At 39.1% G+C, this 20,548-nt stretch overlaps 1 protein-coding gene across 1 annotated transcript; it reads right to left on the bottom strand.

Moving 5' to 3' along the window:
* Window positions 1-3,336: 3,336 nt before the first annotated feature.
* On the bottom strand, window positions 3,337-14,511 carry gucy2d (guanylate cyclase 2D, retinal). Its single transcript, XM_042431458.1, has 18 exons — window positions 13,653-14,511; window positions 13,256-13,557; window positions 12,658-13,030; window positions 12,467-12,551; window positions 12,251-12,362; window positions 11,960-12,079; window positions 11,760-11,840; window positions 11,229-11,405; window positions 10,982-11,138; window positions 10,716-10,865; window positions 10,356-10,504; window positions 10,090-10,253; window positions 8,374-8,566; window positions 5,672-5,846; window positions 5,005-5,103; window positions 4,217-4,311; window positions 4,014-4,096; window positions 3,337-3,821 (listed from the first exon to the last, which is right to left on the bottom strand). Exons 1-18 carry the CDS (start codon window positions 14,509-14,511, stop codon window positions 3,737-3,739), a joined length of 3,459 nt encoding a protein of 1,152 aa, XP_042287392.1. The 3' UTR covers window positions 3,337-3,736.
* Window positions 14,512-20,548: the final 6,037 nt, after the last annotated feature.

Raw genomic sequence — 20,548 nt, forward strand, 5'->3', positions numbered from 1 at the left:
ACTTTGTGGTGATAAACACAAGTAGAATATACTCAACAGTAGGCCATATCCTGACAGTCTGAGTAAATTGTCATTTTTAATGGGCTTACCTGGATGGTAAGCACCAGTGACAGTAAAGGGGACCAGGATGCCCAAACCAGAATTCCCCAGAGCACACAATATAGCAGGGTTGGCTGTTGACTTTGGACTTGGGTGTTTTTTATGTCTACATACACTAATCACTGAATAGAGTAATGCCACATATCACAACATTTATGGCCTGAATTAATGTATATCCTATGCAGCAAAAAACTATTCAACATGGACTAAGAGTTCAGAAGAAAAGTCTCATACTGTAGATGATACCAAGTGGTTATTGCATCACCACTGTGCCATAAAAGGTTTGGCATTGCAACCTGTCAAACTGATCAAATTGTCCTCATAGAAAACCCTGTTAGTGGGAGAAATAGGAATTGCTTTTGAGTTTACGTTGTCCTCGAGGCTTTGATATATATATTCCTGGTAGCAGTGCAGACATGATCGGTCCATGCTCTGATTTAGGTAATAACACTGGAATCATTTCAAAGTCAGCTTTAGAAAAAGTTATAATATATTGTATGGAAGGAGAAATTTGTGACAGCATTTAAAATTCTTTTAAGATCTCATGACTTAAAGCAACACTGAAAAAAAGCAGGAAATCCACCCCATAATCATATATTGGGTTTACCATCATTTACATTGTTCAGTTGAAGTCTGTGACACTTTATTTTTGACCATGTGCAGCATATTGCACAGCAGTTGCATTATGTAAAGCCATCCTCTCACTTCCATTGGATTGTTTCACTACAGAATAAAGCAGAGTCACACCAGCCCAACGCTTGTTAGAATAACTGTAACTTGCTTGGGGATTCATGGTGAAATGATGAGGTAAGACTTTCATTGCTTTACTGTCTCTTCTTTATAACTGAGTGCTGTGCCTGTTTTCAAGTCTGCTATTTCATAACCTAAACCTTGTTCTATTCAAAGGGATTCAATCAAATTTGATAGATAAAGGCCATTAATTAGAAAAAAAGAGCTTTAAATGGCTTATTTGTCATTTATCAATATTTAATTATTTACTGGCCTTTATTGAGCTTATGATTTATTGGTCCTCTTGTTGTGAATCATAATTTAGCATAGTATCATGGCACCATTTGGGAAAAAAGATCACGTATCAACCCAAGAACAGACAATAGGACAAACATATGAAAACACGATCTTCACTAAAACCATCATTTATTTACAGACACACATTGAGATCACTTTCAAAATGAACAACACAGTCCATTTAATTTTGATGAAATCTATCTATTTGGCAAATTGAAAGTCTAGAAAAAGTAGATCCTACCTATGCAATAAGATAACTCATTTTGTTCTTTAGATATCCGTCAGAGTGAAAGATTCAGACCAGCTTCCCCCATGTTCTTCATTTTGACTCAGAATTCTGCATTTCCTCTTCCTTGGGGGGTTTAATCATGCTTGAAGAGCCAGTTCTAAACACTTAATGGTGTGAAAGACTACACCACAAGCAACTTGTTAATCAAGTCATCAGATGTCCGTTCTTTATCTATACGCTGAGCCACTGTGACAAGTCAGCATGTGTTAGAAGTGGTCAGCAGTGGGCTCCCAAGAAAAAAAAATGTCCGCAGCCTGAAACTGTTGTCACATCTTGACATTGCCTGCCTATTGTTGCTTCAATATCAGTGCTACGAATCACATTTAGCGAGCGAACAGAGTAAGTGAACAATGTGGTCACTTGCTTTTTGATTGCACTGTAATTAAACCCTTGTGTTTTGCTGATAGCTTCTGTTTGTGTCAGGCGTTTAGGGAACCCAAGTGGGACAAAAAAAGCCCCACTAAAAAGTCCCTAACTCTGCAGGACACAAAGACAAACTAACTATGTACAAATTTACAGTATATACACATCCCCAGGCCAAAGATAAGTGACTCAGAAGACTCTGTCCTCCCTTTTTCATGCATGCCCCCCCACATATGTTCTGTAAAATTCAACTAGAATCCCCTGGGGGCGGGCACGGGAGAGGGACTTGGTGAACATTTGTTCTCGGAGGACCTTCAGATACAGCCGCTGTTTGGGGTCCCGGAGAGCCCAAACAGAAGATAATGGCTGAAAAAAAAACTCAGACACAGACAGACATTTTCCTCTAGAAGATGGCGATACACATGAAAAGGCTCAATCTGCGGAAGCACATTATTGGAGATGATTGTTTCAGTCAATTGACTCAGACATTCTGCATATCAGCGCAGAGCAGATACACTGTATGTTGTAGAAATGAGGTCTTCCTATTGCTACCCTATTAAGACCCTGTTGAACACACAGTATGCTGTGCAGTACATTCAGCCATGCATGCAGCACATTTCAGTAATAGGCTACAAGTGCATGAAACTACAGTCAGACTGCATTGTTGTTAGTGAGCAATAGTTTGGATCTTGTTTGCATGTATGTCTTCTACCGTATGTTTTTGTAGAAAATGACAGTATAATGTTAAAAGCAATATACACATCATTAAAAAAAACAATACATACTGTTGTATCTTAACATCATTAGTGAGAGAGAAACATATTGTAGATGCACAGTAGAAGTGAATCTTTTAAAGAATAATATCAGATATTAGAACAACTGATCTGAACTAAATTTTAAAGCACATTTTTGTCTTGAGATAAACATTTACAGTAGATACACTTTATGGAACTGATAATGAGACAGATCTATCAGTCAAATCAACTCAAATAGGCCTATTACAATAATGGAATAAAATGTTGATTGGTGTTATATAATAGAATATAACCCTGTGGTCAAAAATATTTTTTTTAATTTTTAATCTATATTAATAACGAAATCAATATTAAATAAACAATCTGATGCTTTGTTTTACCATTTTGGGACAATAGGGCTTTATTCATGAAATGTGTGAATAATCGTAGTAAAGCTGCTACAAAAACAAAATCGAAGCCATGTCTGACCTGAGTTCTCAGTCCTGATTGGCCTATCCAGTGCTTTCCAGTTTAAATTACTGTGAAAATGTATTAATTCTGTGTAGTTTTAAAAGGCTAATGCCTCTAAAGTGAGTACAACACAGACTCTATTATATCCGAGATGAATAGTCATGCAGTAATGGCTTCCACCCTTGGGGTGTTCATGAAAAAATCTCTACAAAGTACAGAGATCAGTATAAATACAGTATGTGAAGTATTACACATGAGACAGTGATCCATTTTTGTAGACACAATCCCCTTTTGTTTGGCGATTCCTGTCCTCTAAACTAACACATTTTAGACCTGTGATTCAACCTTGGTATACATATTGTGTGATTATGTACGCTCTATTTTCAGTATAAATCCACTGTTGAACAAGTACAATAAGGACAGCTGCCTCATTTTTGGCTCGTTTCTGCAACTTGGGGCTGGGGTTTATCATAGTACTGATGTGGTAAAACTATAATGAAGAAAATGATAATCTCCAAGAAAGATTACTTTAGTATTGAGAATGATTTTGGCAAATCCAAAAAGTGTGAACGACCATGTCACTGGTGCAGGATTTCATTTTGAGTGTAGCACAAATTACAGTAGGTTGTGGCTGATAATTTAAAAATGTTGCATGTTCCACTTTCACACATCTCCTGTGTATTAATTCACTGACAGTTGTTTGAGAAAAAATCACTTCATATCAATTTTTGGGGATCAGTCAAAAAAAATCCAGCTAGCCCATCTTCTTCTGTCGATCCAGGAATTTTTGTCTTCTGTCAAGAGGTATCTCCTCTAAACCGATACCATGATTGCTTCCCCTGTAATAGGAAATATAGCTTTTTATGTATTGTAACTCGCACAAACAGCAGACATCCCATTCATACAAATGAGTCCTTTGATTACATGAAGTTGTGCTGTATTAATCTAGCATTATACAGTATAAATGTAATGCAAAGATCTAATTAGGCAAATCATGTCTATGCATTTCTGGAGAAGTAATATGGTCTTACCCTTGAAGGTCTGGTGGAATGGGCAGAGCTTTGTTGAAATCCTGCCTCCCGACCAACCAGTACGTGTTCTCAATCCCTTTTCCCTGGAAATAAATTATCATTAGTATTCATAAGACATTATTGCAAGGCCAGCGTTAGATACAATGCATATCTTCAGTGTATATTATGATATATATTATATGATGTATATTATATTAATTTACCTTCAACTCTGTGAGGCCTCTGGTATCGATTTTGTATCCCAGCTTCAAGCTGTTCAGGATATCAACTGTGCTTTGGTTAACATGGATTCTGTAAGCTGTGACAGAAAAGACACAGAAAAGTCCTGAACATTTGTATTTGCACACTGAAACTACTTTAATATCAAGCAGACAGGTCAAATCTGTTTTGGCCTGTGAACACTGTGAAGTTTTAAAATGATTGTATCTGAGAAATTAACACAGTCAGGCTGTCGTTTCTGTATTAAGCCACTTGGTGGCAGTAGACTACCCATTATTTCTTTACTCCTAATAGCAAAATACATGCTCATGCATAAATGTATAACTGTTATTTTAAATATAACAAATTAGACTCAGCTGAAACTGCACTAGACTATTTTAAATAGGTGAATAGGTTCATTTATTTTAATATGATCTTCTGGGAACTCCTTTAAATGTTTTATTTACACTCCTTGAACGTGAATAAAGTGTATTTTTAAGGAGTTAATACTTAGGCTTGTACTTAATTTGTACATCATGCAAAGGGTAGCCGAGGCAAACTGTGTCATTGACGACATCTACATCGAAACTTCAAATTGGCCTCTAATTCTGCTGATAGTCTTAAAGGATTAGTGAGGACTGCTCACTTAAAGCCCTGTTTAGCCTCAAGCAACATGCACACATACAGCTGCCATACACCTGTCCTTTCTACTGCTCTGTCAGTTTTTTAAAAAATGGAAAAAAACAGAAGGAGGGATCTGTCAAGTCTATATAGTGATATATGAGATACTCACACAATCCTGTGGACTCCATTCGAGATGCTGTGTTGACAGTGTCTCCAAACAGACAGTACCGTGGCATTGTAAGGCCCACTACTCCTGCTACAACTGGGCCTGGAAACATAGCATGCAAATATGCACACACACACACACACACACACACACACACACAAAGGTTGACGGGCTTTCAATGGGACACCCACCTTGGCAAGCAATATCCTATATTAAACCCCCTTTTATGTGCTACATTTTTACATTGTGGCATGTGACCATCACAGTTTTTGATCCCACTCTTTCAGGAAGACTCATGGTGTCTTAGAATTTTAGTAAATAAGATAAGATTCTTATCCCAATATGTGACATTAAAGCTGTACACTACCACCTCTGTGTGCCGCTATAAATTCATAGAATAGAGTTAGAAATCCAGTATGCAGTGTGTTAATTGGATGACAGCACTAAGTGGATAGTGTTTCACTGTTCCAAGAATAAGTTCCAGACGAGGATAAAGAGGTAAAAATACCTCCTTGCCTTAGCAGCTTGGGTTGCTTAATTCTTACTCCTCTGCAACAAATTAACTTTTGCTCACTCTGAAATGGAGTTTGGATTAATTTCACATGTATTCCAAAAGTAATTACAAGAGCATAATTTACCAAAGCACAGAAAGGATGCACATATTGCTCACCAGAGTGCAGGCCAATACGAATCCTGACTTTTACGTCAGGCATGTGCCTCATCTTGAAGGTCCCAATACAATGGAGGATGTCAAGAGACATGTTGGCCATCTCTGCTGCATGACGGTTGCCGTTCCTGGTTGGTACTCCTGAGGCTACCATGTAAGCATCTCCAATAGTTTCCACCTAAATGCCATAAGAACAAAAGTTGGACAAACACCAACTGCTGTGAGACTTCCTGGGGGTAGGAAATAGTCATTCAATGGGTTTTGCAAAAAAGGATAACACTGCAAAATTTGAAAGTACTGTCCACCACCAGAATAGTGGGTCCTGGGTGATATGAACATTAACTGGTTAATTAACGCGCAAAGCATTCACAACTAAGTCATCCTCTGATTGGCAAAATTTTCTTCAACAACGTAATAGGTGTCTCACTGTTATTTGAAATGCTGAATCATCATTTTATGTCTCTGCACTATCTGAAAGTAAAGGAAACCCAGTAAACCTTTGGAAAACAGTTAAATCATTATCACAGTCCTACTCCATCCTTAACCAATGAAATTCTTCAAGGTTCAACCACCATCTCAGTTGGAAAGAAAATATGTGATGCATTCAATAAACATTTTATTTCATCAGGTTATTTTTTTGAAAATGCTGGATTTCCTCTCACTGTCTCTGATCAAAGTGTATCTTGCTGGGCAAACAAATTAGGCTCTCAGAACTTTTCATTGAAGCCTTTTAAAATTCTTGAAGTGTTTAATGCTCTTTGTTCTATTGATCCAAAAAAGTCCAGTGGGGCTGATTAGTTAGAGCCCAAGCTTTTATTATTAGCAGCTCTATTTTTAGTTGATTGCTTAACTTGTATTTTTAATCTGACTATGGTAACAGAAAGCATCCCTGACCTTTGACAGCCTACATCCCAGCTTTGCATAAAGGGGGCCAGCCCAATGAGCTAAATCAGCGTCCGATCTCTGAACTATCATGTCTGTTAGAGAAACTAGTAAATGATCAGGTGAGAACATTTTTATCTCAACACTCCATTTTAACTCAGATTTTGCCGGTGCATTAGACAACAAGCAGGATTGTGTCACCCTTTTTATCGATTTATCTAAGGCTTTTGATACTGTTGATCATCAAACTCTTTTGCCTGGAATCTTTTGGATTTGATGAAAAGTGTGTAATTGGTTTGCAGATTATCTCAGTGGTAGAACACAAGCTGTTGTGCTGATGGCTATCAGTCCAGCTTTAGGAATTTTAAAAAAAGGTGTGCCACATGGTTCTATTCTAGGACCACTTTTATTCACAATTTTTATAAATGAATTTGGTGAAAATGTTATAAACAGTAGAATTCAGTAGGCTATTCTCTACACAGTGCTTATTTCTGTGCTCTACAGCAAACTTTAATTGATCTTAAATTATTTTTAAACTTTGATAAAACAAAATGCATTCTGTTTTCTAGAAAACTGACAGTTCCACTTAAGTGAATATTACTACCCTTAACTGGACACCAATTGAAAGAGTATCCTCTTATAAATATCTTGGCTTCTGGCTTCTGACAAGCTGTGCTTCAAAAAACATATCAATGAACTGACCAAGTCCTTAAAAGCAAAACTGGCCTTCTTCTATTGAAATAAAGCATGTATAACCCAGAACTGCAGAATGCCAATTGTTCAGTCAACCTTTTTATCCGTTATGGACTATGGCGATGTAATTTATATGCACTATCCTGCCTCTACTCTTAAACCTCTCAATGCAGTCTATCATTCCACCCTTAGGTTCATAACTGGGGATGGCTTTAAAACGCATCGCTGTATTCTTTATGAGAAAGTTGGGAGGCAGTCATGGGCAGTGAGAGGAGAACAGCACTGCATTCTATTTATTTACAAAGCACTTCTTGGCAATCTTCCTGGGTATTTCACATGTCTTTTTAACTATAGATCAAAGTCACACTGCACTAGGTCCCAAGAGTATTTGGCCCTGGAAAATCACCATGTTAGTACTGAGATTGGGAAACCACACAAGTGGAAGAATCTGCAGAAGATTGTAAAATTAGACAAGCTAATCCCATTTTAATCAATTTAAATCTCTTTTGACTGACAAAGAGCAGTGTGAATGCATGTCTTTGGCTTGTTTGTTGTATAATCTGTTGATACTGTAAATTTTGTGTGCAGTTATATGTACTGTAATCAGGGCATCAATCAATGGCCCTTCCTGTTTAAAGAAAGGTTATAATAATAATTTTAAAAAATCCCTAAAGAAATAGTGGACATAATAACGAGTAGCCTCAGTTCAGATTCAGTAGCAAATCCAGCAGTTTTTTTTAGCATTATCAACAATATTCAGAATCCTAGATCACATTCTCGTTGGAAATTTTGACATGAAATTAGAAAAAAAGACAAAACTTTTAATTAGGCCTTGTTGGGGAAAAACACACATGGAAACCAAAAGGAAATGATTTAAGAGTTCACCTAAATATATTAAAATAGGATAATTATATGAATTTATTTATGATTTGGATTACACCAAAACTGTTGTGTATCCTGCAAAAAATCTGTTCTATCTGTCAATATATTTAAAATATTGAAACATATTTAAAGATACCATTAATATCAAAAACCCCAAAAATGAAATGAGAAAAATGAAAATAATACAAAAACAAAGCATTCATAATATATAATGTACATAGACTGACAAAAGACCTCCCAACACTCACCTTGTACACATCATGCAGACCAATGATAGCATCAAAGAGTGAGTAGAGGTCATTGAGTAAGTCAACCACCTCGATGGGCTCGCTGAGAGCTGAGATGGTGGTGAAGCCCACGATGTCACTGAAGTACAGAGTGACTTCGCTGAAATGCTCGGGTTTCACAGGCTTCCCTGTCTTCAGTGCCTGGGCCACAGATCTGAAAGAGGAAGATTATGAGTGGAGGACACTCTGAGGAACTGACACAGAAATAGTTTTGTCATAAGAGCCTGAAACTGCTTGAAGTAATTTTGTACTTTCATGGATTTCATTTTTCAGCGCACTCACAGACTTTAAAAGACATTCTGTCCCTTTCAAACATCATAAATCTGATGATTTCAGGCTTTCCTCCCAAACTACCAATACTGATCACTGCAAATAGGCAAAGTAGCATCTCTAAAAACATGACTGAAATGCATAGATACAGTAACCTATAATGTGTGACTGACTCCTTCTTACACTGATCTGATTCAATATGAATCTCAGTATCATGCAGTTGGTGACTGAAAACAGGAAGGCAACTTCTCTTTGGCGAATCAGGGTTTTGAAATGACTGCAATCATTTTTTGTATTGATCTAATATAAAGATTCATTATTATTTATTATTATTAATTAGGTTAGTGTCAGTGCTATGAAAAGCACAGTTGAGTTTGTTAAGGTGTCAATTCTGATAATAACAAGAATTTTTGGTGGTCAGTTGCCCTACACATCATAAAAGGAAACAAAACTGAAGTGGCTGATCTGTTGCACATCATGTTGTGTGGAAAAATCTGTTTTTCAGAGTCCTGATGACATAAACTAACTTCTTATTGATTCCTTATAAAACAAAAATAATAATTTAAAAAAACACATTACAATGTAAACATTCTGTGACAAATTACAGTGACAGAATAAAATATAAGGGCAGGACACCATTGATTAATTTTATCTGCAGGTTGATACTGAATGTTTCATTTGAGGATAAACATCACTTATGGACAGTATATTTAGAATATTTAGTATATTTTGTGTAATGTGTGAAAAAGCAAAGAATAACTGTCATGAGCAAGCAAAATCTACAAATTACAGGTTTTCACTAATGGTATTTGGCTGCTTGATTTAAACCAGTTTGACTGTCTGATCACATCCACATCACATTCTCGCAGTTGTTGAACGCAGCAGAACGATGCTATATTTTGGTAGACAACTTGGAGTAGAGATATGTTGAAAGAAAGAAAGATGTAAAAGAAAATATGTTTGACTATTCTGATGGTTAAATTGTGTTTTCATGGCAGCTACAATTCGGTAATAATCTCTCTACTTTTTCCTCTGTGGTTTTGATTCAACCACATTTTGCACAGCTGGCCTGGTCTCCACAGCACCTGAGAATTATTGTTACATCCCTGCAGAAGACAGATCACAGGGAGCAGCCACCCTGTTGAACTGAATCCCTACCAGCTTCAGGGATGCTGTTTTGCAGCTGTCTCTGACCTTTGACCTCCCTGACCTTGCCTTCTCTTAACTTGATCACTTAAATATCACATTATTATTGTAACTGTGCTCATGCTCCACAGACCTCCAGAGGCTATTGTTTCTCATCAACCTCTATAGCTGTGCTGTGTGTGTAGAATAATATAACTTTGAGCATGACACCACAGTTTTATCATGTCTTTCACATGTTAATGAAAGCAGCTGGGCACTTACTTGGGCAACATCTGAGCCACCAGATTGTCAGTCTTCTGTCTCTCCACCTCCAGCTCCTCTGTCCTCTCTCTAATCAGATCTTCCAAATTAGAAGAATACTGCTCCAACATGCGCAGCATAGAGTCAATGATGTTGGTTTTCTTTCCCTTGGTGATGCTCTTGAACTGTCATGAAGAGGGAGGGAACAGTAATGTGATCTCCTTTTGCACAGAGCAACATATAAGGAAACATAAACCTGGATCAATATGTGTTATCAAAGTGTTCACCTGTTTGAAGATATCCTCAAAGGTCGGCCTCTTCTCTGGCTCTTCACTCCAGGCCTGTTTCATAACCTGTATCACGTCCAGCGGGGCCTCATCCACTGACACAACAGGCCGGCACAAAGGAGGAGGCTCTTTGACCTTGCTGATAATCTCTGTCATCACACACACACAACACAGGCATTAGACACATGCAGAAATGCACAAAAACAGATAGAATTCATGCACTCAGTTTCGTCAATGAGCATTTTCAGCAACAATTCTAATGTTTATCATTTGCTTTCCCGCTCATTGTGACTGGTGCTGTGTATAAAGTAGTCGTTTCATGTTGTCATCCTATGGGGTTAGAAATGCCATATCACTCACCCTTGGGAGGCATGTCCAGCATGCAGAAAGGTGCAGAGCGAGAAATGACCTCCTGCATAATAATGGAGAAGCTGTAGACATCTCCCTGGAAAGTGCCCTTTCTTCTCAAACTAGAACTTCGCAGCAACTCAGGAGCCGTCCAGAGCAGATCTTTTTTATTGAAATAAGATGGACAATAAACAAAGAAAATTATAAATAAACAAAGAGAATTGATATGTACAAGCAAACTCACTAAATCATTGGTCTGAGGATGCACATGAACTCACTCTCGGGCTTGTCCTCATCATTGTCGACGTTTTGGGCAATCAAAATTTCATTGAATCCATAATCAGTCACCTTCAACACGAAGCGCCCATCTACCACACAGTTGCGGGATTTCAGCCGTCCATGGAGGATGCCACGATTGTGCAGATACTTCATCCCCTGATAACAGTTGGAACAGTATGTGTGAGTGATAAAAGGACATGCTAAGATGGGAAATGAAACACGAGTAGGTCACTATGTCTCTCTTACCCGGATCAGATCCATTAACAAGGAAGACTTGAACATCCAGTCAAGACGCACGTCCTCATTGTTGAGCAAGTCCTCCAAGCTGCCCCTGGAGCAGTGTTCAGTCACAATGCCAAAGATCCCAGAGTCCAAGAACAGTCCCAGGAACAGATTGAGGTTCTCATGCCTCATGTCTCTGAGCTGAGAGGAAGACAATGGAAACTTCAATGCTGTAGATTGTCAGGTTTGTTCTTTGGATCTAACTTCATTTTTCAAGAGGTTTTATAATGCTTTTTTTATGGCTGGGGTCAGTGCAGTCAATTGTTTTGCAACATTTGTTTCTTTAGATTGAAGTTCAGATGACCAATTATATTCTCTTATCCAAAGGATTTACAAATTTGAGCTTTACAGTAAATTACTGCATAATCACAGAAGTGGACCAACCTGTGGTTTCTGGCTACAATTGAAAGTCATTTGTTCTAATAATGAGTGATATGCAATTGGCCAAGAAAACAGAACAGAACTTCCTTCCCATTCACTCACACATTCACTGACCTGGACAAAGATAAACTCAGTGTTGCTGTTGACACTTGATACTGCTCCACTGGGGCATTTCTTCAACCAAACCCAGTCACCCTGGGATGTACACAGAATGACACAGTCTTTGTGAAAGCACTACCAAAAACAGCCAAAGGCATGAGCTCCATAATGGTAAACAGGAGTTTGTTGAATGTGTCATGACAGACTCGCCTCACCTCAAACACAGCAACATTCGAGCTGTCTGGTGTTGACGCCAAGTAGCTGCGACCGGACACTGAGTGATGAGGTGTCTTCATATCCAGCTGGCTCCTCATGATGCTTTCGTCATTGATTTTCTGCTCACACATACAGTTCAGAGAGGACGGGGTCAGCTTAGAGCAGATAGTCTTTTACAGGTAAACAACTTTCATACATCATATATCTGCAAATAACTGCGTGCACCACAGAGAGAAGCAAAACACAGCTAAATACTGCCGGTATTGTCAGCGATTCAGCACAGAACTGACCCGTTTGCTGACTTGAGTGTTGATGAAGACCAGGTCATCCAGGGTCAGGACTACCTTTGATGATCCACTACCTCCACCACCTCCGAAGCTGAACCCAACTCTGCCGTTTCTCCTGAACAGACAAAAAAGAAATCAAAAACAATCATAATATTTTCTAAAAAGCACACAAGACTGCACTGGATGAGATATCATTCTTTGATATTCTGCTATACATACTTGAAATGAAGAAAGAAGTTTACTCCCAATGCAAACAAAACAATGAACAGTAGAAAAAGGAAGAAGAGAGTGGCTGCATCCAGTCCTTTGGGAAGAGAAGAGGAGAAGTTTGAATGTAAGGGTTCAGCAACATACACCATAGCAACTTAAAAACAGTATATATCCTGTGATGACACTACTAGAGCACTCACCTCCACTGCAGGCAAAGTATGGACTAAACCAGCAACCTGAGTCTTTGTAGGGCGTGCTTCCTGCAAAATGGATCGAACGTCCAAGGTATTTCAAGGCCCCAGTCTTGCCATCTGTATGTTGGGCGTCCAGAGTGTGAGTGGAGTAGAGAGTGTTGCCCATGCCACTGTAGTCCAGCACTACATAGCGGGCCTGCATGCCTTCACCGTTCCTGCCAGCCCACAAGGGCTGATTGAAGCCTTCATATTCAAAGCCACCCTCGCTGTCACCCAGGATCTCACCGGTTACCCAGCGGCCTCTTTTGGCGCGGGCCTGCTCAACAGCCATAGCTGTGTAGTACATCATGTTGTAGATGGTGCCAAAGAATGGGGAAACCTAGCAGAGGAGACAGTGGTGATTATCTGCTGATGTGACAGAACAGTGCAGCACTATTTCAAATTATTTTATAAAAGTGTGATTTTGATTCAAATATGTTCCATTTGTTAAGAATGTTAATTCAATGACTAATATTTATTTGGTTGTTAGTTTTTCCTCTTCTTTCAGATTTGTCATTATTTCTTTCATCGCTTAATTATTACAATATACAACAGAGAGTCTCACCTGCTCTGGTGGGGTGCTGCTGCGGATTTCATAGCTATTCTGAGCATGTTTGAAGGCTTCACGGAAATTGCGTTCTCCGGAGTCCATAGTGATGGTGAGGACCCCGTCATAGGCTTTCCGTATTTTGGTGTCATTGCCTAGCAAATAGTAGGATGCATTGTTGTAGGGTAGTGAGTAGAGGAGGGTGTCATAGGGGATGAAGACGTAGCCACGGTCGATCATACGCATGGCCAAGGCTGTAGTCAGAAGTTGGTACTGGGCTTGGCCACCAATCAGGACAGAGGGCATGCACATAATGATCACTGCAAGGAGAGGAGAAAGAAGTTTAAAAACTCATCTATTTGCATGATTTGTGTGGATTAAGGTGGTCCTTTGGTCTTTTACACTTATAGCTCACCTCTGACCCGGTCAGCTTCCCGCACTTTTGTCAGGGCTTTCCGAGGCCCGTCCTTGTCGCCCTCCATAGTGACCACAGGGTTGACAGGCAGACCGAGGGCCCTCAGTGACGAGGCCAGCTCTTGTCCAGTGGCTTCCCACAAATCTGTCTCCTCTGATATTATAGCCACATGGGCCCAATGAAAGAAGCGCAACACAGCGAAAAGTACACGGGAAGACAGTGGCAGCGGGCGCAGGAAGGTGGGATACGTCTCTCCATTTTCCATGTTTGGTTTGAGGCAACCCCAGGAGAGAATCCCAACATCCCACTCTTTTGCATACAAAGCAGCTGAGGAGCAGTAGCCTGGATTGGCTGGGCCTAGGAAAGCAGCACCGTAGCCATCCAGCCCAGCAAAACGAGCGAGGGCACGGGATGATTTGCAATCCTCATTGACCAGCGTGTAGTCATACCAGTAGCCTTTGTTGAGGTAGGGGTCCTTATTGATGCGGGAGGTGGCAAGACGGGCTGCCAAGTCAGGCAGAGCTTTGGAGTATAAGAGGTCACAAGTCCAGGGTCCAACCAGTGCCACCTTGAAAGTGGTCCCCCAAGCTTGACACGGCAGAAATGAGAGCATGAATAAGGGCAGAAGAAACCAGTTCCCCCACCAGCTCTTGGAGCGTTGCACAGGGGATGATGGCAGCTGTGGTTGTGATGATCTTGATGATAATGATGATAATGATTTAAACAGACTATACTCATTGCAACTGTTTGTAGCCACTGTCCGCATGTCTCTTTTTCTCTTTACTTTTATTGAGTCATGCTGCCATCGTGGGTGGTAGGACAGGTTGTGCAGAAAGCGAGGGTCTCTGTGACTTGCCATTTCCCCACACAGCTATTCTGATGTGCAGACACAGAAGAGGAGTGGAGAGTTTATGGTGGTTAGTGTGACAGTGAGTATGTCTTTGTGGATGGGAATGTGTCCCTTGGCACTCAGCCGGCCTCTAGTCCAAAGCTGGACAGGCGACGACACGACCCCAAGCCATCTCTGCCTCCAGAAAATAAGAAAAAAGAATTAGAAAGTTGCAGCCTGACTTACAACGTGCTTGTGTTTTTGCTTCATATGCTCTGTGATACAAGCATGGACATCTCAGGGCAGTCTACAGTATACAGACACAAGCCCTGACCTGAACTTACATCTTGCTGATCTGTTTTGTTTAACAGATCGTGATGTTGAATCTTATCAGCATCCATCTGTCTTACCGAGGACATGGTGCCAAAGTGTAAATGCTGTGCCTTGTACAATTAATGGCATGAAGCTGATTAGCTTTCCGAGGTCACAGGCTTTAAAATCAAGTGCCAGGTACGTGGAGCTAAATCTGGCCTTGATGTCTTTATTTGGCCTTCGTATCTATTTTTCCTTATAAAGTCAATCTTGTCAATCAGTGTTCTCAGCCATCCATTTCAGGATGATTCCACCTTTTGATCTTTTTTTCCGGTGCAAAACGTAGTTTGATGGAGCTTACACTGGTGTTTCAGGTTTAAATTAGAAACAACAGTCAGGCTCTCTGAATCTTCATTATATTATTATCTCAGAGACCTTATTATACGCAGAAACTAAAAAAACAATTTGTTGCATTGGTTGCATGTAAATCCACTTCAACCATCTATTCTCACCTGGACTTACCTTTAAAATATTACAGACCTAGCTGCTATGACTGTTACCATGCTTAATAATTCAACATTTTCATGATCTAAACCTGGCAATTTACAGGATTTTATGCTTCGAAAAGCTGCTTTTAAAAGCATTTTTGTAACATATGAACAAACACAGCCAATACTTCCCTCTGTGTTCAGATGAACACTTTTTAAAAATGGCTGCCCATGTTCAAAGTATTAACGTTGACAGCTGAGCAAAAGGCCTGACCAACCTGCCAGTGGTGAAAAAAGTTTATTTGCAGCTCATTCTAAAATTCAAACCATGAAGTATACAGACTTTAACCTTGGCAGAAATAAAATATTACACCAATACAATATTGGCTTATTGGTTTATGAGGACAATTAAAAAACTATTCCTGGCTTCAAATACTGAAAATATGACCAAATCAACCAAATGTAGATGACAAAAAGTTAGTAATCTTTGTTTCTGTTTGTTTTTGCATATTCTTATAAAAAATATTAATTTATTCCTCTTCCAGACATACTTTTTCAGAGTTTATATCATTTATCAAAAATAAATGGGGTCTGTTATTGATTAAATCGTACACATGAACCATCTTTGGGTTTCATTGTTTAAAAAATTACAAGAGAAGACAAAGCAAATACCACAGAGCCTGATTTGTTTCCTTGTCTTCAAGCTAAAGCGCAGCAAGCAAGCGGTGACCACCAAGCCTCCTAAAGTGGCTAATACTGACATTGGCTTATCAGTTGCTAATAGGTTAAGATGAGCACTGACTATTGGACTACTGGATATTCTAGCCATGTTCTACAGTGCAGCTGAAAATAGGAAATAGGTCAAGTTATGATAAGCCCTCAAAACCCTTTTTCCATTTCATGTATAGATCAGTTTTTAAAAAGCTATAACAAATTTATGAAGGGATTAGTCAGTTATTGGTGTTTCAACAGCCTCACCTTTACCTGAGTAGCTCTGGTGCAAACAGATCTGAACAGCACTGCAATCACACTGTGTGATGAATGACTAGTTCACATTAACAAAACCACACTTAATATCTGTAAATCAATACTGAGACATTTCAATAAAACAGATTTAAAAAATATAAGACAATTCTGACCTGGAGCAGTTTTTCTACATGGGAGCCATGTCAGTGTTGCCCTTCGTCGTTGAATAGCACCATCTGAATTCCAGGTGCATTCAGTATACAGAAGTATACAGCAGGAACCGTTATCTTTGGTCCTTTGTTGTGAAAAAATACCATAGGTAATCCAAATACCATGAAAGGTTTTAAAAAAAAATCTAAATATCCTCTTTTAAATCCAATTTCCGTCAATACAAAAAAATAAAAATCTCCACATTTCCAGTAGTTTAGTCTTGCTTTAGTTCTTGCTGTCTCTTTGGACTGGGACCTTCCCCAAACCACAGAGCAAGGGACGGTTCGTGAGAACAGGCGCAGCCGTGATTCAGACTTCGGATTGGTAGAGAGGTCACAGGTAAAAGAAAGGGAAGAGTGGAAAGGACTGGCCAGCTTTGACTTCTCAGCCCTCTTTAGCTTTTAATCCATACTAGTGTGGGAAGAGTATGTGTGTGTGTGTGGTGAGGGGGAGGGTGCTGAAGAAGATGAAAAAGAAGGTGAAAGTAAAGGAATATCCTCAACACAGTATGTAAACTTAGGAACAATTTAAAAAGAACCTAAAAACAAACCTGGAGCACATTTGGTAAAACTGTGACACAAAACCAAAACTGGCACAAAGGAAAACATGAAGGCATGATGAATTTCACTGAATTTGTTCATAAGGATTTACTCCCCCTTTCTTTAAAAAACAGTTTCTGTAAGACTCATCAAATCCATGAACCTCGCCCTTGCAGGTAGATTCACTTTCAACCCAGACTACCTCACTGGTAGTTATAGTACTGAAAACCTCTCCACTTTCATTCCCTCTGCTATAAGTGCGCCCGAAGCAAAAAATATATTACTTCATAAACCTCCTTACACAAAGCAGATCAAAGAAAACCTTTCCAGTGCTAATAATTGCATACTCATCACCAATGGCCACCTTAGATTATAGAATTGCATGTAATCACCTGGGGCTTCACGCTGGTGCAGTGATTAAGGCGCCCACGTCTGTAGCCTCATATAACCCTGATGATGCAGTTCCAATCCTTCACTCATGCTCTTTGTGTTCCCCTGTCTTACTACAGTAGCTAAAGATGCCAACTGAAATGAAACAGGGCTTAAACTCTCCCCACACACCAGTAAAATGGATCTCTTTTGGACTGTAACACCACATTTCTTTCCTCACTAGGCAAGGCAAGCTCATTTGTATATCACATTTCATACACAAGGGGGGTTCAAAGTGCTTTGCATTATGCACTAAAACATTAAAAAAAAAAAAAAAACTGCATAAAAATGTAAAAAATGTAACCCTACAAATGTAAGTGTAACCTGAAACTCACCCCTGATAAAATACCTGAAAATGTTAATGGTAAATTATAGCTTTGTTATCCATCTTGTGAAACCATATTTAATATAATTGAACTCATTTTTAATTTATCCTCAGATTACCTGAGGCTTCATGTCCCTACTGACATCTTTGTAGCCTCCTGCCCTTCCAGAGGTTGTGTATGTTAAGACTGCAAATGTTAGACAAGGTAACAAAGGTCAACATGAGTATCTGACCTACGGGGAGCAATGCTGATAAAGGCTCAAGAACTATGAGCTGGAGTTGAGGGCTGAAAATATCTTGAGGTAATCTACTGAAAATCTGCTGTTGCTCTTTTGACCTGGTAGCACGTACAGTTCACTGCAGCACTACAGCTGGAATTTAAGCCTTTTGGGGAGGTGGGAGGGAAACTCCACATTTCAAAAAGAATAAAGATTCTCGCAATTATACAGCTACAATTACCTCTGCTGAGATTTTTTAATATGAAGACAGTCTCCTACATATGGAAGTGTGAGAATATGTTCCTGTTTGTCCTGTCTTGCACATTGATGACAACCTTGTTGAAGTAATCAGATTAGTCAGGTGAGGCTGTGCTAAACTGATCTGCTGCCTGCAAGCCTCTTAGTGCCCTGGCTAACAGCACTGGCTGAGATCAGAGAAAGCAAGGTCAGACGTCCAACTGAGCAAAAACCAGCTTGGCCTACTGCAGAGATAGCAACACTGAGAAGAGGATACCAGCACTTCTGACCTGTGATTTGCTCATTATTGTTATTTATATGTAGCTTAAACCAAGAACCAAAACTGTAAAGCTGTATTGATTTGACAGATTTTATTCAGTAAAATAAGTTAGGCCATTGAAAGAGTATTAGGGGCTTGGATCAATAATAATTTTTTCTTTTTTTAATTTTTTATTATTATTAGTCATAGTATTTGTGATTAAAACCAACCAAACCAAAAACTAATCTATCTACGTGTGAATCTGTGTAATGCTCGCATGTGCTTGGTCACATAACCTGCAAAGCTGCAGTGTTATTTGTTGATTTATTTGTACATCTCTCTTAGAAACATATTTCTCTGTTTGTCAAAGTTAATCAAAGACCTGCAGGTGACGCGATAGAGGAGTTTAATGTGGTTGCCTAAGACGGTGACATCATGTCAGTCTTTCCAGGATCACAGTGTCAGAGCTGTAAGAAAGAGAGGGAGTCTTCCCTGAAATGCCCTGAGTGTGTTTATTTAAAATGTGTGTTAGGTAATAGGAATCTCCTGTTACTTTTCTTAGACACAGGAATGGAGCTGCATGCTGCTCCTGAATAGTTTAGGATGAGACAAATGATGCAGGACAGTGATCCACAAAGTGTCAATAAAAGCACAAAAACAATAAAAGAAAAATCAAAGCTTTAAAAGGTTTTGAAATCATCTAAGTTCAGAATAATTAAAAATCTTCTGCATATGACTACACCAAAACTGTTGAAATGATTAACAGTCATTAAAAAGATTTCCTGTACATCAGTTTCCAAGACGAACATGCACAACATGACCGGAGAAATAACAGTAATACCATCAATATGTAAATAAAACAGAAGTGTCACTAACACATCATCAACTTATGAAGGACATCCCACAATAAGTGGTCTGTCCCCGACTGGTCTGAGTCCTCAATTCTCATATCTCCGTAACTCCACCAAACACTCCATAAATGAATTTGCACTTTAACAAGTCAAACGTTAACAAATCAACTCTCCTACCTGATGAATTTGAGGTCCAGCTGTGCCCTGTTAAGATGCTGCAGCACCCTCTGCTGGTTGATAGTAGTCTCATAAAGCTAATCTGTCAATTAAATAAAACTCCTAAACTTCTAATGTGAAAAATAGCCGACAAACAGTCAGTGTATTTAAGGTAAAGGAATCTGCACTGACATTTGATATTAAGGTTGAACAACATTTTTCTTCAGCTGATTTAGGTAAACTTGTCCATTGGCTTCACTACAGGCACCTGAAGGTGGTGGAGTATATTCTATGCTTGTTGAGGAAGGAGGAAAAAACAATGTCTCTTTGTTATATTTGCATCAGAAAAACACATTTGAGGAACAAATTCTCCCCCAGCCACTCCTGTTAAAAAACTACCTTTAAATATTGTCATCTTAAGACTGAATCAGAATAAAAGTTTGATAGCTCTGTGTAGCAAATGAGGAGCCATTGTGTACATTTTCACCCCAGCTTGACATGGCTCTTATTATTCACCTAAATGCTTTGTGCTCCAATTAACTTGCGTGTAAGTCTACATCAGATGGTCAAATCAATGGCAAATGTCTCATCTCTTATTTTATTCACTTCATTCAGCACAATGTTCAATGTTAAGGAGATAAAGGCCTACAACACCTTGAAATTAAATAAGATTTTAACTTTAACGTAAAGGTTTAACTTCAGTGGTAGAACAGTATTTTTAGCAAATATGCGAGTGCAGCTGAAACGAAACTTCCTCAAACTCTGAACCACAGTGACTGAGTGGTTTATCAGAGAAATACAGTAAAATGTTTGTCTTTTAGATGATAAGCAGGCTTTTCTCATCATTTGGATCATAGGATGTATGTATGTATGTACAACTGGAATTTCTGGACTATCACAAATATTATCTCTCACACATTTAATCACAAACATTTTCAGTTTATCGAAGTACAGACATTGATTTCACATGAATGGGTAGGACTGTCTCTGCTGACATTAAAACGTGACAGATTGTAACTGCAGTGAAGGCTTATCATCTGTCAGAAATACCGTGAACATTCCCAACTATGTTCTTGT

Source organism: Thunnus maccoyii, chromosome 13 (genome assembly GCF_910596095.1).
Source record: "Thunnus maccoyii chromosome 13, fThuMac1.1, whole genome shotgun sequence".
Taxonomy (NCBI): domain Eukaryota; kingdom Metazoa; phylum Chordata; class Actinopteri; order Scombriformes; family Scombridae; genus Thunnus; species Thunnus maccoyii.

Coding starts and splice junctions, on each gene's coding strand:
- gucy2d (XM_042431458.1), bottom strand. CDS start 14,511: ATGGCAAGTCACAGAGACCCTCGCTTTCTGCACAACCTGTCCTACCAC. Junction 10,505..10,715: donor GCTGGACATGCCTCCCAAGG/GTGAGTGATATG, acceptor GTGTGATGACAG/AGATTATCAGCAAGGTCAAA. Junction 3,822..4,013: donor ATTCCACCAGACCTTCAAGG/GTAAGACCATAT, acceptor TTCCTATTACAG/GGGAAGCAATCATGGTATCG.